Source organism: Podarcis bocagei (assembly GCF_964188305.1).
Source record: "Podarcis bocagei genome assembly, chromosome: 5".
NCBI classification, from domain to species: Eukaryota; Metazoa; Chordata; class Lepidosauria; order Squamata; family Lacertidae; genus Podarcis; species Podarcis bocagei.
In genome coordinates, this window is record NC_138129.1 from 41,784,522 (window position 1) to 41,810,683 (window position 26,162).

The 26,162-nt window shown below is 46.5% G+C and overlaps 2 protein-coding genes and 1 long non-coding RNA gene across 3 annotated transcripts in view; 1 reads left to right on the top strand and 2 right to left on the bottom strand.

Moving 5' to 3' along the window:
- Positions 1-11,679, bottom strand: part of MAPKAPK2 (MAPK activated protein kinase 2) — an 84,147-nt gene extending 72,468 nt beyond the window's left edge. Inside the window, exon 1 of the mRNA XM_081193554.1 lies at positions 11,113-11,679. Within this exon, the coding sequence (XP_081049680.1) occupies positions 11,113-11,388 (276 nt within the window). The 5' untranslated portion in view covers positions 11,389-11,679. The remainder of the gene's footprint in view (positions 1-11,112) is intronic.
- The window catches only part of LOC308586679 (polymeric immunoglobulin receptor-like), a 305,363-nt gene extending 289,180 nt beyond the window's left edge, over positions 1-16,183 (top strand). The window contains exon 9 of the mRNA XM_081193553.1: positions 16,054-16,183. The gene's annotated coding sequence lies outside the window, so the exon portion shown is untranslated. The remainder of the gene's footprint in view (positions 1-16,053) is intronic.
- LOC308586711 lies at positions 13,233-17,472 on the bottom strand. The gene is made up of 3 exons (XR_014008034.1): positions 17,387-17,472; positions 16,672-16,791; positions 13,233-13,513 (listed from the first exon to the last, which is right to left on the bottom strand). It is a non-coding gene; the product is annotated as an uncharacterized lncRNA (long non-coding RNA).
- Positions 17,473-26,162: the final 8,690 nt, after the last annotated feature.

Genomic DNA, 26,162 nt, shown 5'->3' on the forward strand with positions numbered 1-26,162 from the left:
TGCATTTCCCCCATGACAAAATCAAAGAAGAAACCTGCACTGATTGTTACGTCCATTTGAATTCAAAATGGCTTGCCTCACATTAGAAAACATTTGTGACCTATTCCAGACCAAAAACACAGTCCTTGCTTCCTTTGTGAAGATGCCCTCAGATTTAAACGGATTGAATCCCCTTTGAAGCAAGCCAGCATAAATCAGAGTACCTTAGCTTTGAAATAGATTGGGCTGGCTGCCATTATGATGTGCATTAAATAGGCTGATCAATAGCAACTGTGTTAACCACACCAGTGAAAAATCTTTTCAGCTGGACTAAATGAGAATCTCTTAAGTTAAGGAGTAATAAACACGCATACGCCCATCACTGTGAACAATGGAATTATTCTCAGGCTGTCAAAATGGGGGGGGGGGAGGGTAAAAATCTGCACACTTATAATGGCCAGGTTTTGTTTTTCCACATTCAAAGGAACACATATGATGCTTGTTCTGTATAGGACTGCACTCCCTCTGAAAAAGCAAGTACACAGCTTTGGGGTACGAATGGATATATATTGTCATTAGAGACCCAAGTTTAGCTGAGATTTGGGGGGTTGGACTAGATGACCCTTGAGTTCCCTTTCAACTCTACGATTCTATGATTCTAATTGACTCCTATGGCTATGAGTGCTTTTTACAAGCCATATCTGGATGACAATTGCGGTCCATGCATTTAGTAACCTCATGATTGGATTGCTGCATATGCTCTAGGTGGGGTGGCCCTTGTCTAGTACACTCCAGCTGGTACAGAATGGAGCAGGTAGATTGCTGATCAAGAGAGATGGCTGACAGCATGGAAAACCTCTGCTAAAACATCTGCAATGGCTGCCCCTATGCCACCAGGTTGTGTTAAGAATCAAGGCCCTGAACTTGGCTACAGGATGCCCTAAGGACCCTCTGAGCCCTTATATTCCAACTCAGTTACTGAGAACATCCAGAACAGGGCTGTTAGTTGTTCCTCATGTTTCAGAAACCTGACCCTGGCTTCAAGAAGAAGTCAGACATTTAGTGTCACTGGTCCCATTCTGTGGAGTATTTTGCCAGCAGAGATCTTCGCTGCCAACTTTCAGACATCTCTTGAAGGCTTTTTGATGACAACAGTTCATCAGTTGTTTCAATTTTTTTTTAAAAAAAGGATATTTATTTATTTAATAAAATGTATACATTGCTTGATTGTAAAAAAAACCAACAACTGAAAACCTCAAAGCGGTTTACAAAAAGATAGAACAAGAAAAAATTACAACCACATTTTAAAGCATACAAAAGTTAAAATACAGTACTAAACAGATTAAAAGTACCTCATTTTCTAAGCATCTGGGTATACTTGTCTAGACCAGAATGTTTGTAAGCAGGTGTTCAAAAGAGTACAGTGAGAGCACCTGCTTGATGTCAATAGGCAGGGGGCTCCAAAGTGTAGGTGCTGCCACAAATAAAGCCAAACCTTTGGAGAGTTACAGAGCATGCTGTAGCTGTAGAAGCCAATATGGGAGAGACATGTTTTGTTGCAGCTGAGGCAGATAAAGGGTCAGAACATTGCCCAAACTCAACACATCAATACTGGTGACCACACACTTGAGGTTGTAGACGATTCTGTCTACCTGGGCTCCATCAGAACTAGCAATCTCTCCATCCACACTGAGCTGGACAAGCGTACTGGCAGCTACAGCAATGGTTCGCCTCTCCAAAAGGGTATGGGAGAATGTGATGCCAACAACCAATACCAAGATGAAGGCCACCTGATCTATTTTTAAATAAAAAGTTGAATTAAGGAAGCCAGTCATACCATGTCCCTGGATCTCATATAAAACTGTAAACACCACCAGCTTTGAATATTCAGTCTGAGGTGTTGTTTTCCCAGTTCTGCAATCTGTGTCACTTAATGCCTGGACCTCATTAGCAATAAACAGATCCAGGTAAAGTCAGGAGTGATTTACATACTCCAGATTTCCCATCGTTCGTACACTTTATTCCTGTCTGTCAAGATGTTTCAGCAGCTTGAGGGGGAAGCAATCATTTCTGCAAATAACTGGCCACAAACATTGCCCTTCAAGCTGCCATTTGACGAGGACAGTATAGTACAAATTTTGCCAAAGTGCTTCTCCTGAGCTACTTGCCACTGTCAATAGAAAGTTTCCTTCCACTTTACAGAATTGCTTTCTAGAGGAAAAGGTGTCCAGGTCTGAATGGATACAAAGACAACTTGCTGTTTTCACCCTGCCAGGGTTTAATTACTACTGAGTGCTTTTCCAATTTCATTTTGTATAGCAGAAATCAGTGACCAGCCAACATCTTTTAAAGGAAGTCACCTGCAAGATTTTATCATACTGCTGAGTTTTAGTTCTTTAATGAATGGCTGCTGAAATCCTCTTCACACTTACTTGGGAGTAAGCCCAACTTAACTCCATAGACCTTACTTCTAAGTAGACCTGCACTGTTTTGTGCTCTAAATATATTTCATAGACAAGGTTGTCCTATATACCATGGCTACTTGAAACACTTTGCTGGGAAACTTAGATTTATTCAGCTTAAACATACATGGACTTAATACAATTTCCAAAACATGGAGTTCCCAGAGGAGGTGGCATGTCAAGCAGCCTCATTATGTAGTTTCTATCATGTGCTAAAGATGCACCTTTGACAGTTAAGATTTGTGTGGTTTTTGTGAAACGACCTCTATTGTTTGATGTACACCCTTCAATTTGCTTTGAATTGCTTGATTGGGTTTTAATGTTATATGATGATATGTCTGTAGTAACCCATGTTCTTAAATAAATGAAACCATTTCCCCCTGTTCATATCATGAAGATAAGTAATCATCAAATCATAATGTAAGAGCGCCTAAAATGAGGGCAGATTTAGCAACAGGTCCTTTCAAGGGAATTCCCAACAGGACCAAGCATAACTAAAAGCAGTACTCTAATATTTATGAGGTTTACAATTGTCTTCCCCTTTGAGCCAAGTTTGCATTAATGCCCCATGACCGCTGGAAACAAGAAACACCAATGGGAAGAGTCAAATGGGCAGAATTGCAGGGAAAGTTTCAGCTTTAGCTCCTGGCAACAACTCAGTCCAATCCTTTGTAACCTTACCGGAAGCAAGACAAGCTCTGTTGCAATTCTTTCCAGATATCTGGTTTGTTCAGTTGTTGTTTTTTTTGTGTTGACGTTGCTAAATAGTCGCCTTTAGTTTATATACAGATATGGATAACAACCAAACAAAAGCAATATATTTCTAATGTACTGTATAGAAGCCCCACTTCAGCCTGTTTGGCAAATGATGAGTTTGGAGGAAAACTCCAGGCATCAGTAAACAACCAGGTAGTGCTACCTGCTCAAACTCTCAAACAACTAATTCAACAGTTTAAATGAAACTGGAAAGGGTCACAGACCTGTACTTTGCACTGAAATTGACGCATTTGATCAATGGTTTAAGCTCATTCACAAGGAGAGGGAGGAGAGAGTAAGAGTTCCCCCCCTAGAGAGAAGTGGAAACAGAATGTCATGTCTACAAACAGTGAAAGCCAAGATTTTACAAAACATTTGCCCCAGCTTAGATCAGGGCTTCATTGTGCTAGGTACAAGTGTGTTTGTTTTAACCCTAATCAGTCCTACCAACAGTAGATCACTCTGGCTAGTATGAGTGACATGTGTCTACCCAAGCCCCCCAATATACAATAATCTCATCCCTGCCATGACCTCACCAGTTAGGAAAAGCCCATCTAACTCAGTGGCACAATATATGCCTGAATAAGGTCCTAGGTTCAACCTTGGTATCTCTAGGTTGGACTAGGAGAGACCCCTGCCTGAAACCCTGAAAAGTCACTGCTAGTTGATGTAGTCAATATCGATGTACCACTGGTCTGACTTAGTATAAGGCAGCTTCCTATGTAAACTGGATTACCAAAACAACACAAGTAAATCTCTTTGAACCCTCAAAGATAGATGCCATTATTTATTTCTGTCCAATGGAAAGAAAAGAAGGTAACAGACATGAGGTGAACTGATCTGCAGAAGGCCAATACTGCAGATAGAGTCACACAGAGACACACACACATCCCAAGTCTCTGGTCTAGTTCTCTAACCACTGGTCAACACTGGCAATATCACATTTGGCCACATACATTCCATCTATACAGGTCTCATACTGATAAATAACAAAAGACCTAGGTTCTAAGAACAAAGTTTAATATTGTGTGACGTATTATTCACCACTAACGTATTACTCCCAGCCTATAAATGTCACTTTAATTGGTTCCAGTTTATTAAAAAAGTCAAAGTGAGATACAGCGCATGACTGTGGCATTGTGCTTTGCTGTCGGCAAGATAAATGGCGCTTAGAGACCTGCATGCCTTATCTCAACCCATGTTTTCAACGCAGAGTGGTCATGGAGATACTGGAGTGTACGCCTTCTCTTCCGCCCCAACCCTCGTTCCTCTTGCTTCACACAGGGGAGCGTTAGAAACTTACAATTTAGAGTGGTTGTGGCGACTGCTGAATTGATTAAGAGTGTTCTGTCAAAATAGAAGCTGAGCCTATTCATTTACAGCTTAGATGGGGGGGATAGAATTAGTGTGTCTCAGACATAATAATAGTGATAAATGTGCATGTTCCCCAGCAAAATGCAGGAATCTGCCATTCAGCTGATTAGGTAAAAGAGCATTTTCCACAGGCTCTTTTTAAGCTCAGCATTTATGGCTACACAGAGACATTTGCTTTGCATGAGAGTTGCCGGGGTTTTTCTTTCCAGTTGCTTGTAAAACGGATGTTTCAAAAAAAGGGGAAATAAGATTTAATTGCAACAGAAGGAGACTTCTTGTTTTTCCATCTTTACAATTAACAAGATAATGTATAGCATTTCTGAACAGCTAATGTGTGGGAGCAAATTTATGTCTAAGACACAGGCTGCTCCAAATTTCTGGAAGAGGCAGCAGAGATGTATCCATCTCACGTTCACCACTTCCAAAGTCATTTAGAAAAGGGTTCATGCTCCAAACACATATGTACCACCTATGTCACAATGAACAATACACCACAATGCTGTCTAACATAATTATTGAATCAGCCTTATTGAATTAAGCCCAAGGGGTCTCTAGAAATGAGAATGGTCAGGGTAATTACCGTATTTTTCGCCCCATAAGACGCACCGGCCCATAAGACGCACCTAGATTTTAGGGGGGGAAATAAAGGAAAAAAAATTTATTTCCCCCCCAGGTGTGCTGCGCTAATCCAGAAGCTTGGGGCAAGCTGAGGTCAGCGCGCCCCAAGCTTCTGCGTGCCGGCAAGCAGTCCGCTGCCGCCCCAAGCCTCCCGCACCCGGCAGGAGGTCCCGCTGGGTGCGCAAGGCTTGGGGCGGCAGCGGACTGCTTGCGCGCACCTAGAAGCTTGGGGCGTGCTCAGCACGCCCCAAGCTTCTGCATGCCGGCAAGCAGTCCGCTGCCGCCCCAAGCCTCCCGCACCCGGCAGGAGGTCCCGCTGGGTGCGCAAGGCTTGGGGCGGCAGCGGACTGCTTGCGCGCACCGAGAAGCTTGGGGCTGAGCTCAGCCCGCCCCAAGCTTCTAGGTGCGCGCAAGCAGTCCGCTGCCGCCCCAAGCCTCGCGCACCCAGCGGGACCTCCTGCCGGGTGCGGGAGGCTTGGGGCGGCAGCGGACTGCTTGCGCGCACCGAGAAGCTTGGGGCGGGCTGAGCTCAGCTGGCCCCAAGCTTCTAGGTGCGCGCAAGCAGTCCGCTGCCGCCCCAAGCCTCGCGCACCCAGCGGGACCTCCTGCCCGGTGCGGGAGGCTTGGGGCGGCAGCGGACTGCTTGCGCGCACCGAGAAGCTTGGGGCCAGCTGAGCTCAGCCCGCCCCAAGCTTCTAGGTGCGCGCAAGCAGTCCGCTGCCGCCCCAAGCCTCGCGCACCCAGCGGGACCTCCTGCCCGGTGCGGGAGGCTTGGGGCGGCAGCGGACTGCTTGCGCGCACCGAGAAGCTTGGGGCCAGCTGAGCTCAGCCCGCCCCAAGCTTCTAGGTGCGCGCAAGCAGTCCGCTGCCGCCCCAAGCCTCGCGCACCCAGCGGGACCTCCTGCCGGGTGCGGGAGGCTTGGGGCGGCAGCGGACTGCTTGCGCGCACCGAGAAGCTTGGGGCCAGCTGAGCTCAGCCCGCCCCAAGCTTCTAGGTGCGCGCAAGCAGTCCGCTGCCGCCCCAAGCCTCGCGCACCCAGCGGGACCTCCTGCCCGGTGCGGGAGGCTTGGGGCGGCAGCGGACTGCTTGCGCGCACCGAGAAGCTTGGGGCCAGCTGAGCTCAGCCCGCCCCAAGCTTCTAGGTGCGCGCAAGCAGTCCGCTGCCGCCCCAAGCCTCGCGCACCCAGCGGGACCTCCTGCCCGGTGCGGGAGGCTTGGGGCGGCAGCGGACTGCTTGCGCGCACCGAGAAGCTTGGGGCCAGCTGAGCTCAGCCCGCCCCAAGCTTCTAGGTGCGCGCAAGCAGTCCGCTGCCGCCCCAAGCCTCGCGCACCCAGCGGGACCTCCTGCCCGGTGCGGGAGGCTTGGGGCGGCAGCGGACTGCTTGCGCGCACGGAGAAGCTTGGGGCCAGCTGAGCTCAGCCCGCCCCAAGCTTCTAGGTGCGCGCAAGCAGTCCGCTGCCGCCCCAAGCCTCGCGCACCCAGCGGGACCTCCTGCCGGGTGCGGGAGGCTTGGGGCGGCAGCGGACTGCTTGCGCGCACCGAGAAGCTTGGGGCCAGCTGAGCTCAGCCCGCCCCAAGCTTCTAGGTGCGCGCAAGCAGTCCGCTGCCGCCCCAAGCCTCGCGCACCCGGTGGGACCTCCTGCCGGGTGCGCGAGGCTTGCAGACACTCGCCCGAAGCAGGGGGAGCCCTCCAGAGGGCTCCCCGTGCTTCGGGCGACAGGCTGCCGCCCCAAGCCTCGCGCACCCGGTCGGACCTCCTGCCGGGCGCGCGAGGCTTGCAGGCATTCGCCCCATAAGACGCACCCCGATTTCCCCTTCATTTTTGGAGGGGAAAAAGTGCGTCTTATGGGGCGAAAAATACGGTAAGCATTCTACAGGTTAACTTTTAGATAACTATTATTATATGATGAATCACATGAAGGAATATCAATGAAGGTGCCATTTTCTTACTGGCAGAATCTTACGGAATCGCTCACTCCATTCTTTAAACTTTATCTCACAAGGCTGTGGGTTTGAGTCTTGTTAAGCCTTTTGTTCATGGTTGGTTTAGATTAGATTTGTGTTCATCATAAAGGAGATTTATAAAGGCACACCCTAGTTATATGCAACAGCCACACAAGCCAGCACCTTTCGACAGTAGTGCTGTAATGGCATACTGTCCTCATGCACCCAAATATTTCTGAAGTGAGAAGGCAGTGACAGCTGACGCAGAAATATTACACAAATACTAGTGATGAGAAGGTACGTTTCGAAACAAAGAACAAAACAAACATTGACTGTATGCAAAGTATTATGAGATCATTCAGACCCATGTGGAGAGTTTTACTTCCAAAAAGTTTCCATTGGAGGAGGTCAGCCAGTCACACAGAATGTAAATTACAGTCATACCTCGGGATAAATACGCTTCAGGATAAGTATTTTCGGGTTGCACTCCACGGCGGCCCGGAAGTAACAGAGCATGTTACTTCCGGGTTACACCGCTCGCGCATGCGCAGATGGTCAAAATGATGTCACGCGCATGTGCGGAAGCGGTGAAACACGACCTGCGCACGCGCGCATTACATTCTGTTCAGGATGCGAATGGGGTTCCGGAACAGATCCCATTCACATCCTGAGGTACCACTGTATTCAAACCAATGTCAGGAGGGAGGTCAAGAAGATGAAGAATACTAATCATCGCAGCACTTTACATTCCTTTCTTATGCCCTTACAACACACCTGCAAGGTAGGTTTGCATTATTTCCATTTCATGGATGGAAAAACAGCAGTCTCCCTTGTCATTCCAGTGAGGGCTGATCTTTATATGCAACAGAATGAAGCAGTAGAACCCTGAGGTTGTACGATTTTAAGCACAGGGGGGAAATGGAGGTTTTGAGGGATCTACCTGTTGAACCTCATTGCAGGCAAAATACAACCTTTATAAGTTTCGGGGGGGGGGGCTATCAGAGAAACAATATATATTCCAGCTCACTTCCCCGATGTGTTAGCTTTCTGCTGCATCTTTTTATCACTTAAGATGTTGCTGCCCAAGGTCATTTGACCACTTCAGGATTCTATTGCTCATTCACACCTCATTCTTCCAGGCTTCAGTTCACAAAAACCAGAGACACAATGACACAGTATTCAGCCACTATCTGAAATGTTTGTCTCTTAGCTCAAGCTGGTAAAAAAACGCACTCTCCTGGATAATTGTGGGCTAATAACTTCTGTAGTCTTAGTTGCAAAGCTATTTTGGCTGTTACCATCCAGTATTCTTTATTATTAATTGGTATTAAGGTTAGGCTGAGACAGACATCCTCAAGGCCAGCCAGTCAACTTCATGGCTGAGCAGGGATTTAAATGTAGGTCTCCCAAGTCCAACACTCTATACCACGTGGACCTCCCAGAACAGCCACTGCCAGCTTGATGTCATAGATGAATGGGTGGATGTGGAACAGGGAGTCTCAGGTCCAGTATATAGGTAGTCATGCTTCTCCTATCTAGGTAGACAAGTCGCTCACACACACACAGCCTAAGTTCCCACCTGTAAAATGAACTCACATTTAAACTCAAAATGAGATATTCCCAATAAAAAGTTCGGACATAAACTGTATTAGGAACGCCCACAACCGTAGCACGCTTTCACAAATGACGCTGCTCTCTGTAACTAATATAATGCAAAAGGATTTTTACATATAACACTGTAAATATCTTTTAGCCTCTCACCTGCTATATTTGTGGAAATCTGAATGTTGAGAATGCAGGACAGAAAGAAGCGGGGATTCACCCCTTTTTTTAATAGCTGTCAATTATTCTTGCGAGGAATCCTATTCGGAATAAGGGAGTTTCCCTTTTAAAAAAGGGGGAAATTGACAGCTATGCTTTTTTTACACAGGGCGCACATTTTAACAAAGCTAGATTTTTTACATTCACTTTATAGGAAATACAAAGGGCACTTCAATTGTAGCGCATATGGTCTCGCACATGTACAATGGGTTTTTTTTAATCTTCTGTGTTTTACCCCTACACAAATTGACATGTCCTTAGAAGTAACTCAGGAGAGCCTCAAAGTGGTGTGTGTCTGTTAGGGGGGTGGTTTACAGCAGAAGCCCAGCCACGTTTACTCGGAAGTAAACCCCACTGAACTAAAGTAGGGCTTGCTCCCTGGTGAGTGGGGTTAGGATTGCGGCCTTAGTGCCTGAAAATGACTTCCATTTACCAGAAAAGGACCCCCCAACACACACACACACTCAGGGGGCAGCCAAGGAAGTCCAGCCGCCCTGTGCTCTCTTTCCCTTGTCAAAGCTGAGGAAACACGTGAGCTGTCAACATACATGTTAAGAGGACCACTGGCGAATCTCCATTTTCCTCACCAAGAGGTTCGCTGCTCATGGTGGGCGGCGCGTTTTTTTGTTTTTTGTTTTAAAAAGCCTTGTCGTGACTAGACGACCAGCCTGAGGAGAAGACTCCCCACGGAAGCCCCTCCTCCCCGACGCGGTCGCCTTCCTTTCACTGCCGAGCAGAGATCGGCGGAGGGTCCATTTCGCCTCGTCCCTCCTCCTCCTCCTCCTCTTACTCAGACCTGCGGGGAAAGAGGGGGAGGGACCGGCGATGGCGAAACTAACCGTTTCCCTACAGACCAGGAACTGCCTCCTCCCGAACCACTTTGGGAGGCTTTTACAGAAGCGGGACTTTAAATAAAAGCGGGGGAGGGGTGGGAGAGAAGGGAACCCCCCACGGGACCCAAAATTAATGGCTCGTGAGTGCGGGTGGCGGGTCCACCTCCGAGTCGTTACGGAGCCGTCCCCCCCACCCCACTCGTTTACCACTTCTACACCGGGGGCTGCGGTCTGCGGCGGCCCCACGTGAGATGCAGCAGCTGTCCACGCCTGGCTTTCGATTCTCTTGTTTGTCGCCACCCCCCAGAGACACGAGCTAAGTCCTTCTCCCAGTCCTAGGACCGGTCACAAAACACATTGCAACCCCCTGCAGAGGGTGGGGTGGGGGGCAGAGAGAGAGAAGGGTCAAGTGCCAAGCCTATATTGACAACACTGGGCACAGGGTTGCCAACTTGAATAAAATAACCGGGGTCCCAGGGAAGCCCCGCCCCGAATAATCGATCACATGACACGGTGCACGCACAGTATTTGAATGGCAATACCCATCAACTTGGGGGGGCAGCCCCTTCAAATATTTTATTGGGAGGGGCCGAAGACCCCCTAGGAGTTGGCTCCAAGGCAGGACAGCATAAGCTTTCCCGTGCTTACTCAGAAGCATGGGTTCAGTGGGGTTTACACCCAGGTAAGTGGGGCTAGGATTACAGCCCCCCCCCCGCGCTCTTGAGCCGCTGGGGATCCCCCACCCCCGGCAACTCCTCGCAGTTCATTCAAACGCGGGATCCGATTGAAAAAGGCAGCATTGTTAAGGAGGAGTAAGAAGTAAGAGTAAACTAAACAAACCCCGCCACGTGATTACATCATCAGCTGCCCCCCATCCTTAAAAAAGGGGTCAGAACTTTCCACTGGTGAGTAAGTGCGGAACTCCTGCCTAGGCCGTAAAGCACGGCGCCTCCATTGCAACTTCGCCAGCCTGCGGGTTTAAACTAGACACAATACCCGCCACCCCCACCTCCACCCCCGATCAGCCGCCCCCGATAGACACACGTCACGCATCAAAATGGAGCAAGTTTTATTGTTCTACGCCGCTACGGATCGATCTGCCACAGGCAGGGTCTACAAGAGCCCGATCCTAATGGTGTTTCCTCGGAAACAAGTCCACTATTCATTTCGGCGGTTGCTTTCACGGGGAATGACAGCCGCACAGGAATTTAAAACTTCTAACAGAGGGCAGGGAAAACTTTTAAATCAAGAAAAGGATCAGAATCGGCCTCCCGGGACCTCGACCCGATTCGCTCCGCTCCCACCGCCGCCAACCCGCCTTACCTTCAGAGCGAATTTGTCTCCAGTTTTCTTGTTGAAGATTTCCAAAACTTTCCCATTAATCCCCAGCCCTAGGACTTGCGTGGTGACCTTGTAATCATCCGTGATGGCGTTCTTCTTGATCGGGAGGACGGACTTGATGTGGAACTGGGGGAATTGTTGTTGCTGGGCCAGTTGTTGCTGCTGCTGCTGTTGGGGCGGCTGGATCGGCGGCGGGGGCGGCGGCGGCGGGTTGGGGAAAAGTATTTGGGGGTTCTGGTTCTGGGTGTTGGACAGCATCGTGCCGACGGGGGAGCCGAGGCCACCAGCAGCGCTTCCCTCCCGGGCCGCCTCGCCTCACCCCTCCTTCTGGTCCTCCTCCCTCTCCCCCAACAGTATGAAGTTTTGCGCGCGGCAGCCGGGTCGGAAATTCAGGGGTCTTCCCGATCCTCCTGGGCGCTGGCGAAAGGCGCGATCCCTCCTTTGTTGCGACCCGCCGGAGCTCCCGGCCGGAAGAAGCGGCCGCCCGCCCTTCTCTCGCGGCTCCCCTCCCGCCCCAGCTTGGCCCCAGCGCCCGGCTGCTCGCGGAACGTCTCTCGAGCGCCGAGACAGGAAAAGGAATCGCTACAATGTATCCACCTCGCTCCTTTCCCCGGTCGGCTTCCCTGCGCTGATGTCACAGCCTCGCGTTGACTGGCTACGCCACGAGGGTGGGAGGAGCCGGGGCGGGGCCTGTCCAGGGAGGCGGGGCCTGGAGTTTGTGTGTGAGGTAGTGAAGGAGAGGCGAGGCGCCTGAAGGCTGAGGGAAAGTTGCCACACTTTGGGATGAACTGCTGGAAGGCGACTCCTCTCTCTCTCTCCCTCAGAGTCGTTCCTGGTTTGCAGGCTTTGCTGGGTGGAAAGTGAGCCTGGCAGAGCAGGTGTTCCTTTCCTGTGAACACCAGGCCTGAAGAAGAGCTCTGTGTGGCCGGGAAGTTTGCTTACCAGCGTTTTAAACACTTGGCGGGTCCCCAGTTAAACGAGGGCCTCGCATGGTGACCAAGGTGTGTGGATTCACGCTGGGCAGAGGCAGTCTCCTGTACTGAAGGCACCCAACAGTAAGCAACACCTGGCATTTATATAGTTTCAGTAAATAATTCCTTTATTTTCAGGAAATGTTTCAAGAACTGCTGGTGTCAGTTTCAGTTCAGTTAAAAAAAGCAAAACCCTTATGCACCTCCACTCTACTAAATGCAAAGGCATTAGAAAGTATGCACATTGCCACTTTAAAAGGTACATATTATGCTCTTCAATACAGTGGTACCTCAGGTTACATATGCTTCAGGTTAAAGACTCCGCTAACCCAGAAATAGTGCTTCAGGTTAAGAACTTTGCTTCAGGATGAGAACAGAAATCGTGCTCTGGCGGTGCGACGGCAGCAGGAGGCCCCATTAGCTAAAGTGGTGCTTCAGGTTAAGAACAGTTACAGGTTAAGTGCGGACCTCTGGAACGAATTAAGTACTTAACCCGAGGTACCACTCTATATCCGTTCTGTGGCTGCTGAAAGCTCCGTTGAATCTCCACTAACTGAGCCTCGTAGGTATTTGTATAGTACTCCTACATGGTTAAAAAGCTTGGGAGACCCAAGAATTTATGAACAGATTTTTCAGTAGAGTCCCCCAGAAAGAGTACAAATTCAAGTATGTAGTTATTGCAGCTGATCTCTCCCTGGCCATCAAACAACATCAATTCCAAGCAGGTGTTTGATGGCTCAACTCTCTGGTATCATAGCAAAGGCACGGTGAGACTTACCCTTTCTTATTAATGGAGATGAACGTACAGTGTGTGAAGAAGCTGTGACATCTCAGAAGACATAGCTTTGGGCTAAATAAATTTGTTAAAGGTACTTACAGAGACTTTATTTATAATATAATGTATGACTTTCCACAACAGTGTTCTCTGGGTGGCTTACAACAACACATTAAAAATGTAAACCATGGTGACTAACGGATAAAAAGTCCTGTGTCCTATGAGAATTACATTATTACACAGGAAAGATATTGAAGCTTCAGATACACATTTGCCCCAGTGCAGACAGGAACATAGGAACTTGAGAAACTGCCTTATACCGAGTCAGAGCATTGATCCATCCATCTCTGACTGGCAGAGGGTCTCAGGCAGGGGTCTCTCCCAGCTGTATGCAGAGATTCCAGGGAATAAACCTGGGAACGCCTGCATGTAATGCTGATCCTCTACCACTGAGCTCTGGCCCTTCCCTAACAGATAGGCTACCAGGAGTCACAAATCAGAAAGGAAGTGTGGAAAGTGGTTTTATGACTGAGATCTCCTGGGCCAGAAACAATAGTTGAGAGATGTAGAGATTCTTTAAAGGTTTTTGAAGTAAGGAAAATCATCCTCTTGAGAACTGAAATGAATGTTTGTGGATCTGCATGAGAAAAGTCAGGAAAGAACAAAATATTCAGTATACAGTTGTGTGAAATCCCTGGGTTGAAACGAGCTAATTAGAATATCTTTTCGGTGCCTTTAACATTTGCTGATAGTTACTGCATCCACTAGCAACATAAATCCTTTTTCTGTAAAACAGGATACCAATGCAACTGTGCCATAGCTTGCTACTGTACCATAATATAGTCACACAATCCTATAAGCAGCTGTGGGTTGTGCAATACTTTATAACATTGGTCTATATGTCAAGGCTTTAAAAAGATCCCTTTGGGATTTGGCTTCTGTTCACCCAGGCTACGTGAATGTGCTCAGTTTGCAAGCATAAAAGAAGCAGAATGGACAGAGACAGCTGAGTCAATACAAATTATGGAAATGTTCCAAACTTGAAGTGCGTTGATTAAGAAAACGCAGATATTTGGTGCAGAAAATGCCAACAATGAGTAGATGCTTCCCTTCTGTTCCCACAAAGCAAACAGAAGGCAAATATTAAAGGCTATGTCAGGCCAGCCTTTGGCATTTCTGAAAGGCCAATTTCGTTTCTGACGTAAGTTAGAATGAAGGGTGAAATAAAGCAGCACACATTTCTTGTGTTCTTCATAGGGAGGTTGGGATGACCCTGGCCATCATGAACGATACTTTTCAGCTTACATGGCTGCCAACAGGCATGCAAAAGAGCACACCACCAGGGTGGAAGATGCTCTCTTATTCTGCATGGAGAGCTAGAAGCAGGAAAATAATAATAATAATAATAATAATAATAATAATAATAATAATAATAATAATAATAATAATAGCACCCTACATCTGCAGGTCTGCAAATGTCCTTTGGAGTATGGCTAGTATGTATATTGAGAGCCGAGTGGGCAAAATGTAACCTCCTAAGCCATATCACGTGGACATCTGGCCTCATCACTATGTAAGAGTCTACATGGTGCCTACAGAAATTTAGTGTTGGTTCCTTCAGGATTCTGTGTCCAAAAAGACCTAAAGTTTAAGCACCATAAACATGGACTAAGTCAAACTGGGCTGGCCCTACACTGAGCTGTGTGGCTGCACAAATCAAGTTGATGTGACCAAGTTCAAACTTGAAAGCGTATCTGCTGGAGATATGGCCTAGTAATATTTTGAAGCTTTTATTTATTTTTTGACAAGCCAATGAGGCCAATAATAATATGATCCTTGGGGTACCTTCCAACTCTATAATCCTATGAATCTGTGATACTAAGGGGCATTTCAAAGATTGTGAAGGCAAAATTTGTACATGGAAATCACTGTTGTACAGAATATAGTATGCATCCTACACATCAACAGTGGATCTTTGGCTTTTTGCAATCACTAAAAAAGATGGGATTAGACAGATTCATACAGGGTGGCTACTAGTCATAATGGCTACTCTCTCCAGAATCAGAGGCAGCATAGGAAAGCAGGGGAGAACTATCACCCTCCTGTTCTGCTTGTGGGCTTCTCATGGGCGTCTAGTTGGCCACTGTTTCTGGATGAGATGGACCGAAGGTCAGATCTAGCAAAGCTCATGTTGTTAAGGCTTTTGTTAGTGTGCAGTTGGGCACAAAAAGTGGGGTAGTTGGAGAGCTAATAAGAAGCTGTTGGAAATATTTGGGGGCAGGTATTAGAGATGCTAGTATTTATTAAGCATATTAAGCAGTTAAGTGACAGCATGTACCCGGTCATTTCCCCATACTTAAACTTCCCAAACCATATTCCTCTTTCTCATCAGAGCCTCCTCTTTTTTGCCTTCCTCTTTCAGCAGGTCATTGCATCCTTGTAAACACCCTTAAATAACTCCTGGTTTTGCATGCATTCGTTACTGAACTAAGGCAGGTTCATACATGGATTCCCACTGTATAGTAGATAAGAATTACTGACTCCTATGGAGAAACACCACCACTGATACAGGGTATAAGCAAGGATCAAATCACACTTTGTGCTCATTCAGCTTTTATTTATTTTTTTAAATCTGATGGGGAATGTGTGCAGTTGGAAAAATCTGCTTTTAGAACCTGCTGCATTTTACCAAGCTATGAGAATACTTCTGAAACTAAGGAAGAGAACACAAGAGGCTGGTTTATCATGTTAGTGTTGCTTTCCAAACCCCATGCTTTTGCTCCAGGCTTCACAGAAGCCTTTTTAGCAGTAATTCCCAAACTGTGATAGGTTAGGAAAGCTTTGAGGGCTTTCCCATATGTCATCATTTTGAAAACAACAACTGTGGAAGCCCGGAAGAATGTAGAGTCCAGGATGTCAGGAATGTGACTGAGGATGGAAGGAGAATTCTAGGGAGGAAGGATTGGCCAGCATAGGAAATTTTTTCCTTCTCCTTCTTACTGGAGGTCAGGCACATAGATCAATAGCAGAGAGGAGCTGTGTGAGTGTGTATTTTGGGATGAGGGACAATGGGATGGAGCAGAAATAAATACAGACTCCACTAACCCAGAAATATTACCTCAGGCTAAGAAATTTGCTTCAGGATAAGAACAGAAATCGTGCTCTGGCGGCAGCAAGAGGCCCCATTAGCTAAAGTGGTGCTTCAGGTTAAGAACAGACCTCCAGAACGAATTAAGTTCTTAACCTGAGGTACCACTGTACTAGAAATCATTTTCCTTTCAAGGTTTCTCGCTGCACCCAAAGCCCACCCCCTTTGACCCTAGCTTCCCATTCTCAGGCATGATCAGGTCCATGGCCCATCTAGCTTCCAACCATTGAGGTAGAGCAAAGCCCTCATGGCTAGTAGCCATTGAGAGTCCTCTCATCTATGGACTCTTCATTCCACCACGTGAGGAGGGATATATTTGTATCTGGACCATGCTTTTAGTTTTTAGCAACTTCTTTTTAAAATAAATAACAATTAGGTGCCAAGTTACATATTTTCACACACTATGTTCTGTAATATTTTAATTTAAATACACCTCTTTTTTTTTAATGAAGCCATCTTATGTAACGCTGGTTTTTGGCATGCTGTCAAGAAAGATCCCAAAAGGCAGATCGGAAATGTATTTGCACTGTTGAAAACCAGCATGATAATGGTTTCATTCATTTGTCCAACTAATGCAGAGTATGGAGGAGAACATACATTCAATACTGCTATTGGCTAAGAGGCATTGACATTATATAAAGTACAACCTTGAAATGTTTCGCAAGCTGTAGTTTCTTCCACCTCTCTTCACATTCCTTTTCCCTTGTGAATAGCACAGAAATCCCATTTCCGATTTTTGCAGAAACAAACTCTCAGCACAGCAGCTCCTGCAATATATTTTATTTCACTTTCTATGCTGCAAAGATATGACTGGTGAAATCAAGGCTTCAAAATCACATTCAACAGTGGGGGGATTTTTATAATGCAGATCAGCTGTGGAGATGAGTAGTTCTGGTTCCCTTTCTTTGAAGCAACTGAAGGCATAGGGTGGGCCAATGGTGGTGCTTTTCCTCTCATGCCCAGAGACCCAAAAACCTAGCTTAGAATTAGAAAAATCCAGAGAGGATAGGCCTATCAAAGGCTGTTCAACATGATAGCTGAATGGAATCTAGGGACCATATAACTTTGAATACCAGCTCCTGGACATAAATGGACTATCAGCTTCATATAGAACCAGCCCTACTGTTAGACAGAGCCAGGCAGCTGATTGTGGATGTTGTGAACAGGCATCAAACTATTATTTAATTTATTATGACTGCATTATTACTGCCATGGATGGGGGAGAGGTGGAATTATTTGCTTCAGGTGCCAAAATAATTTGACTAGCGTTGAGTATTGCACACCTTAACTAGAAGTGGGGGGAGTGGCGAGAGTAGCATCTTTTACTGCCTTGCCACAGGCAGAATAATGCTTCATACCCACCTTGCAAGCATCCTAGAGGCTTCTAGCAGACTACAGTGGCAAAAATGCTGCAATAGACAGTCTGATTCAGCAGCATCCTTGTCTTCAACCTGCAGCTATCCCTGAAGCTGAAAGAGATGAGGTTAGGGAGGGGTCTGTATAGGTTTGGGCAGTGTTTTCCCCTTCAAATGGGCCTCCTCATTGGATCCACCCAAAGGTCATGAGAACGTGGCTTGACTTTTATTCTCTGAGCACAGATTCAGCTTTTCACTATGTGTACATTTAAACACGTGATCACCTTCATATATAATAATAATAATAATAATAATAATATAAATAATAATAATAATAATAATTTTTTATTTATACCCCGCCCTCCCCAGCCAAGGCCGGGCTCAGAGCGGCTTACAAGCAATAATAAAAACAAGATGAGTGATTACAACTTAAAAACAAAATAAAATACAACATTAAAATAATGGAACATTAAAATATTAAAATGGAGCCTCATTGCAGGAGAAGGAAAAGAAAAAGGGGGCGGAGGGAATCAAATTGGCTCCAATCCAAAGGCCAGGCGGAACAACTCTGTCTTACAGGCCCTGCGGAAAGAGATCAGATCCTGCAGGGCCCTGGTCTCATGAGACAGAGCGTTCCACCAAGTTGGGGCCAGTGCTGAAAAGGCCCTGGCTCTGGTTGAAGCCAATCTAACTTCCTTAGGGCCTGGGACCACTAGGGTGTTGTTATTTATGGACCTTGAGGCTCTCCGTGGGGCATACCAGGCGAGGCGGTCCCGTAGGTACGAGGGTCCTAGGCCGTGAAGGGCTTTAAAGGTCAAAAGCAGCACCTTAAATCTGACCCTGTACTCCACCGGGAGCCAGTGCAGCTTGAAAAGCACTGGATGAATATGCTCCCATGGCAGAGACCCTGTGAGGAGCCTCGCTGCAGCATTCTGTGCCCGCTGGAGTTTCTGGGACAGCTTCAAGGGCAGCCCCGCGTAGAGCGAGTTACAGTAGTCAAGCCTGGAGATGACTGTTGCATGGATCACTGTGGCCAGGTCGGGGCGGGAAAGGTAAGGGACCAACTGCTTGATGCGGCGAAGGTGGAAAAATGTCGAGTTAATTTGCCGCTGCTGGGATGTGCTTTGTTCTTTGCAGAACTCATTCTCACCTCTTGGCCTTTCTTTGACACTCATCCTCCCTATAAAAAATATAAAAAATATATTTTATATATTTATATAAAAATATAAAAATATAAAAATATATTTAACAATGGAAATATATCATCCGTGAGAGCCACTGATCCAAAGCAAGAGTGTGGTATGGAGGTTTAACCCTTGTTACGTATGCATAGATTATTGGCAATTTAATTGATAACTTCATATTCTCAACTGGAAATGGAATATAGAGGAACCATTTGGATTGCTTTGAGAAATGTGATAACATGCACAATTTTTAAAATTAAAATCAATCACGCACACACACCAAGTCACACCAGTATCAGGAAAGCCACAACAGGTAAAAATAGCATCTTCCCTTCCAGGTCAAATAGTCGCTTCAGGAGGCAATTTTAATTTGCCACCACCCATGCCATGGTCCAAGTCTGCTTCCATTCCAAAACACAGTGGCAGCGATTCTTACTTGTAGGTAGGGAAGAGATATTTATTGCTGGAAGCCTCCCAGAGTGGCCACCCAGTTGGATGGGCCGCATATAAATAATAAATTATTATTATTATTATTATTCAGGCTAACAGTGGCATAGGCTTTGCTATTGTGCTGTCCAAAACAAAACATACAAGCAAAACCTCTATGCAAAGAAGAAATCTCCTCCCAAGGGTGATTTCATTTAAGAAACCTCACTCCATTTTAGTCACTTTGTATCAGACATCTCTAATTCCACAAATAAAAACATAAGTGAGTTAATCATTACGTTGGCCAAAGCCTCCTCTTTCCTGACAAGTGTTTATCTATAATCAATTCCCATGAAGAGAAGGGACATGAATAACAGAGCAGGGAGGATGAGTGTCAAAGAAAGGCCAAGAGGTGAGAATGAGTTCTGCAAAGAACAAAGCACATCCCAGCAGCGGCAAATTAACTCGCTCTTCCGTGTGCAGCTCTGAATCCAATAAAGAAACCAATGATCCCTAGATCTGGACTTCAAAGATAAGGGACAATCACTCAGAGCCAATTTATCACTCTGAAACCTGGCATCTGTTAGGGCCCGATTCAGATTAGATTCAGATTTGTTCATTCGAACGTTAGTCATCAGGCCTCCACAAAGCATTGGTTAGGCAAAAGGGAACAACAGATCCATAGTCAAGTTAACATAATAATTCAAATAAAACTACATAACCAATTGGAAACCTGTTATTCCAGGCATGGTAGAAGGGGAAGGGTTTTTTGTTTTTGTTTTAAACAATGAATGGGAAAGCTGCTCCCCAGGATTCTTAAGGCGTACGGTATTTGCGCATTCATACAATGACTAGTTTTAATAATTCTAGTAGTAGATAGGTAGCCGTGTTGGTCTGCCATAGTCAAAATAAAAAAATTCCTTCCAGTAGCACCTTAAAGACCAACTAAGTTAGTTCTTGGTATGAGCTTTCGTGTGCATGCACACTTCTTCAGATACACTGAAACAGAAGTTGCCAGATCCTTCTATATAGTGAGAAGGTGGGGAGGGGTGTTACTCAGAAGGGTGGTGGGAATGGGAGATAGGCAGATAGCTGAGAGAGCCTCTTGACGACTCTTAACGACTGTAATAGGTCTTACAGGAAAAGGCAAGGGGTGGGAAGGTGAGAAATGGTTTAGTTATGTATAGTGAGATAAGAATCCAATGTCTTTGTTCAGCCCAGGTCTTTTCATGGTTTTAAGTTTGGTAATGAGTTGTAATTCAGCAGCTTCTCTTTCCAGTCTATTTCTGAAATTCCTTTGTAGTAAAACAGCTACTTTGAGATCTTGTATAGAATGTCCTGGGAGATTGAAGTGTTCTCCTACTGGTTTCTCTGTTCTGTGATTCTTGATGTCAGATTTATGTCCGTTTATTCTTTGGCGTAAGGTTTGGCCTGTTTGTCCAATATAGAGAGCTGAAGGACACTGTTGGCATTTGATGGCATACACAATGTTAGACGATGAGCAATTAAATAGTCCCGAGATGGTATGTGTGATGTTGTTGGGGCCAGTAATGGTGTTGTCCGGGTGTATGTGGCAGCAAAGTTGGCATCTGGGTTTATTGCAGGCTCTGGTGCCAGTGTCTGTGTTAAGTCTGGTTGTAGTATTATTGTGGGTTAGGAGTTGTTTAAGATTGGGTGGCTGTTTGTAGGCAATGAAAGGTCTTCCTCCCAGAGCTTGAGAAAGAGAACTGTCATTGTCCAGGAGAGGTTGTAGATCTCTGATGATGCGTTGTACTGTTTTAACTTGGGAGCTGTATGTGATGACTAGAGGTGTTCTGTTATTTTCTTTTTTGGGTCTGTCTTGCAGCAAGTTCTCTCTGGGTATCAGTCTGGCTCTGTTGATCTGTTGTCTAACTTCATCTGCTGGGTATTTTAGTTCTGAGAAGGTTTGCTGTAGATCCCTTAGGTGAGAGTCTCTGTCTGTAGAATTGGAACAGATGCGGCTGTAACGTAGTGCCTGGCTATTTTCACCCCACAATCAACCTTACAATGAATCAATCTATGCAAGAAATACATTTTTTGGACACTACTATAAAAATACAGGATGGGCGCATAGACACCACCTTATACCGCAAACCAACTGACCGACAAACATATCTACATGCCTCTAGCTACCATCCCAAACATACCAAACAGTCCATTGTATATAGCCAGGCACTACGTTACAGCCGCATCTGTTCCAATTCTACAGACAGAGACTCTCACCTAAGGGATCTACAGCAAACCTTCTCAGAACTAAAATACCCAGCAGATGAAGTTAGACAACAGATCAACAGAGCCAGACTGATACCCAGAGAGAACTTGCTGCAAGACAGACCCAAAAAAGAAAATACCGTATTTTTCGCCCCATAAGACGCACTTTTTCCCCTCCAAAAATGAAGGGAAAATCTGGGTGCGTCTTATGGGGCGAATGCAGGCTTTCGCTGAAGCTTGAAGAGCGAGAGGGGTCGGTGCACACCGACCCCTCTCGCTCTCCAGGCTTCAGGAAGATATCCGCAGTCTAGGCAGCCCTGTGGGAGGTCCCACAGGGTTGCCTAGGCTGCGGATAGCAGCCTGCTTCTCGGAGCGTCGGGCGCCCTGAAGGCAGAGCGCCCGACGCTTCGGGAACAATTCCGCCGCCCAAGCAGCCCTGTGGGAGGTCCCGCAGGGATGTCTAGGCTGCGGATAGCAGCCTGCTTCTCGGAGCATCGGGCGCCCTGAAGGCAGAGCGCCCGACGCTTCGGGAACAATTCCGCCGCCCAGGCAGCCCTGTGGGAGGTCCCACAGGGTTGCCTAGGCTGCGGATAGCAGCCTGCTTCTCGGAGCGTCGGGCGCCCTGAAGGCAGGGTGCGCAAGGCTTGGGGCGGCAGCGGACTGCTTGCGCGCACCTAGAAGCTTGGGGCGTGCTGAGGTCAGCGCGCCCCAAGCTTCTGCATGCCGGCAAGCAGTCCGCTGCCGCCCCAAGCCTCCCGCACCCGGCAGGAGGTCCCGCCGGGTGCGCAAGGCTTGGGGCGGCAGCGGACTGCTTGCCGGCATGCAGAAGCTTGGGGCGCGCTGACCTCAGCACGCCCCAAGCTTCTGGATTAGCGCAGGGGTCCGCTAGCCCTGGGAGAGGCGCCGGCTCTCCCACGCTAGCGGAGACCTTGCCGGCACGCAGAAGCTTGGGGCGCGCTGAGCTCCGCACGCCCCAAGCTCCTGGTGTAGCGCAGCGCACCTGGGGGGGAAATAAATTTTTTTTCCTTTATTTCCCCCCCTAAAATCTAGGTGCGTCTTATGGGCCGGTGCGTCTTATGGGGCGAAAAATACGGTAACAGAACACCTCTAGTCATCACATACAGCTCCCAAGTTAAAACAGTACAACGCATCATCAGAGATCTACAACCTCTCCTGGACAATGACAGTTCTCTTTCTCAAGCTCTGGGAGGAAGACCTTTCATTGCCTACAGACAGCCACCCAATCTTAAACAACTCCTAACCCACAATAATACTACAACCAGACTTAACACAGACACTGGCACCAGAGCCTGCAATAAACCCAGATGCCAACTTTGCTGCCACATACACCCGACAACACCATTACTGGCCCCAACAACATCACACATACCATCTCGGGACTATTTAATTGCTCATCGTCTAACATTGTGTATGCCATCAAATGCCAACAGTGTCCTTCAGCTCTCTATATTGGACAAACAGGCTAAACCTTACGCCAAAGAATAAACGGACATAAATCTGACATCAAGAATCACAGAACAGAGAAACCAGTAGGAGAACACTTCAATCTCCCAGGACATTCTATACAAGATCTCAAAGTAGCTGTTTTACTACAAAGGAATTTCAGAAATAGACTGGAAAGAGAAGCTGCTGAATTACAACTCATTACCAAACTTAAAACCATGAAAAGACCTGGGCTGAACAAAGACATTGGATTCTTATCTCACTATACATAACTAAACCATTTCTCACCTTCCCACCCCTTGCCTTTTCCTGTAAGACCTATTACAGTCGTTAAGAGTCGTCAAGAGGCTCTCTCAGCTATCTGCCTATCTCCCATTCCCACCACCCTTCTGAGTAACACCCCTCCCCACCTTCTCACTATATAGAAGGATCTGGCAACTTCTATTTCAGTGTATCTGAAGAAGTGTGCATGCACACGAAAGCTCATACCAAGAACTAACTTAGTTGGTCTTTAAGGTGCTACTGGAAGGAATTTTTTTATTTTAATAATTCTGCACATGTTGTTTGAGGCAGTGGTGAACCTTGGGGCCCCAAATTTCAATGGTGCCTTGTGTGATGCCAAAATTTGGTGCCCTCCACCTTTCACCTTCCATTCTACTATATCATAGTTGTGCCCCCCACCTGAGGCTCCGTGCCCAGTAAGAATGAACCGGTTGTGCTCCCCTAAATCTGCCTCTGAGGATAGCAGGCCCATTCATGTGTTCTACACTGTAGATAAATATAGTGTGTAATACAGCAGTTACCTGCATATATCTGTATATACATATGACTACTCACCTCTCAAAAAAGGGGGAACTTCGGGGGGGGGGGGATTGAGAACTCACAGAGTGTCTGCATGGCTTTTCTTCTTCTTCTTCCAGTTTACATACCACCCTTTATCCAAAGATCCCAGGGTGGTGTACAACATTAAGAACATACAGCATAATAATAAAAACATCATACAAAGCATATTAATACACAGCATAATAATAAAATAATCTCATGCTGCCACCCTCTGGACCTCTCGTGGAGAGGGCACATGAAGAAGGGCCTCAGATGGTGACTGCAGGGTCCAAGTCCATTCATACCTCATACCTTGAGGTATTGCAGATGAAACAAGGCCCCTCCCCTCTCCCCTCTCCCCACAAGCTGTTCTGGGAATTCTGGTGACCCCCTCCCCCTTGAGCCAATTTCAGGGACATGGGGGAAAGCCCTGTTGTGCAAGCAGAAGACATTATCACTATAATTTACATATCCTGGTCTTTCTATGCAAGGCAGTTCACAATAGTGGGGGGATGGGACACCCTAGCGGAATCCTATATGCACATACTCAGAAGTAGGGCCCATTAAATTCACTGGGCTGTAGTTCCAGGTTGCAACCGAACAGTGTAATAAACAAAATAAACAGTGTGGAAGATAATTTAAACAGCCAAGTCAGATAAGAATACAAAGACGTTAATTGGGTTTTTTGGTTTATTAGAGGATTTTAGGGCATTTCCGGTGGGCGGTGAATATGGTGGCACACTCCCAAAATTAGTGAGGTGTTGTAGCAGCTTTCGGAGAAAACAGGCAGAGGGTGACCTGCTGCCCTTCCCATTTCTATGACCGCCAGAATGCATGTTTTCTTAGCAATGAGATGTTGCATGAACAATAGTAAAATGTGATCAAGCCAAATGATAGTAGAATGCAATGCAAGTACAGTGGATGCTTGGGTTGCGAATGTGATCCGTGTGGGATGCATGTTCGCAACCAGCAGCGTCTGCAACCCGCAGTGGCGCATCTGCGCACATGCGGGTTTCGATTTGGCGCTTCTGTGCATACGCAAAGCGCAATTTAGTGCTTCTGTGCATGCGCAACCGCCAAAACCCGGAAGTAACCTGTTCCGGTACTTCCAGGTTTCAGCGGTCCGTAACCCAAAAAAATGCAGCCTGAAGCATCTGTAACCCGAGGTATGACTGTACTACCTAGATGAAACATATGTAGTTCTCCTGCAGAAAAAGTGTAGAAATTGTGCAACGTTTAGGCAGCATAAACAGACTGGCCATTCATTGGATCACTGTAGAATTTATTGCCTCTGGTTCCTGGCCTTTTAATTCAAGTATCTTTACCTTCCCTCTCAACCTAGGTTTTTCCAATATTAAAATGTTAAGTTTGTTTTATCCAAAACTAGACCAATATACTGTACCATCACCACCACTACCATCATTATTCTTTATAAAATATTGTTACACGCTACTGCAGTCTCCAAGAAGTGCAAAATCCCAGGAGTTCAGGTGCTTAGCCAGGGTTTGTGTTTCCTTTTGGAAATGAGGCATAGCGGAGATTGTGGTGTCTTTATGATATGTTGGTTGTTTTACACATATATGCAACCTGAGCCTACAATGGAGAGGTTCCCAGCACGGCCTTTTGCTTCTCGCATAGGAGAGCAGCCTTGATCCCAAACAGAAATCAACCATGTTATCTCTCTCCTTTAACAGCCTGTCACAGTTTTGCTAGCATATCACTGCCAACTGCAATCCTAAAAAAAACCCCTAACACTGGCCTTTTGTCTTACCATTTAAAACCAGGGCCCAGGGAGGGGCTTCACCCGTTGGACTGGCAGGCACTGAATCTCCTGGTGGCGCTACCTTTTGTTAGGTCAGTGACTCAGCCATTGTCAAGTGATTACCTCATGAGGAAGCTGGCCTGTGTTATTTCCAACCCTTGCTAGATCCAGGAATTTAGGGGGTTTCTTAAATACTAACCCTTTACTGAATCTGGAGATTTAGGGGAGTCTGACCCCCATCACAAACTCATAACAATATTCACCACGCACGGTACAAAAAGATAAAGAGTGGGTCCCTGCCGGCAGTGTTAAAGTCTTAAAAAGCATAAGGAAAGGATAGTTGATGGTAGAGGAGGAAGGAAGCCATCTTGTTCATGCATGGCATTTTTAATAAGGCTGCATTTTGGTGTGTATACTGGCTCATGACTAGCCAATGCAATCACTTACGTGCCTATATGCCATTCACCACCCAGATGTCATGAATGACAGGCTCAGAAGCTATCTCTTGGCGCCAGTAGCATCCATCGGATCACAAAGCGATTAAATCTATCAGTTGCCAGGCAGCATTTCATATAAATTATAAAAATCTTCCCAGGGAATGAATGTCTTCTGCCTGGAAGGCCTTGGAATCTGCAGAACAGCAGGAGCCTATTACCCATTTCCAGCTATGTTAGCTCTTAAGTGTTTGTGTTAATATTTCTCCTACCAAGAAACCTCATTAATTACAAGGCGTGCAGCATCTCAGGAAATCCTTGTTACAAATGAGGTCTTTTTTCTGATCCTTTTGCCCTGATCACCATGGGGTTTGAAACTGTACATGTGTTAAGTCTGTACGTGGTTGCTTTTTAAAAGACCAGCACAAAGCAACGATAAAAGATCAAAGAATCTCTTGT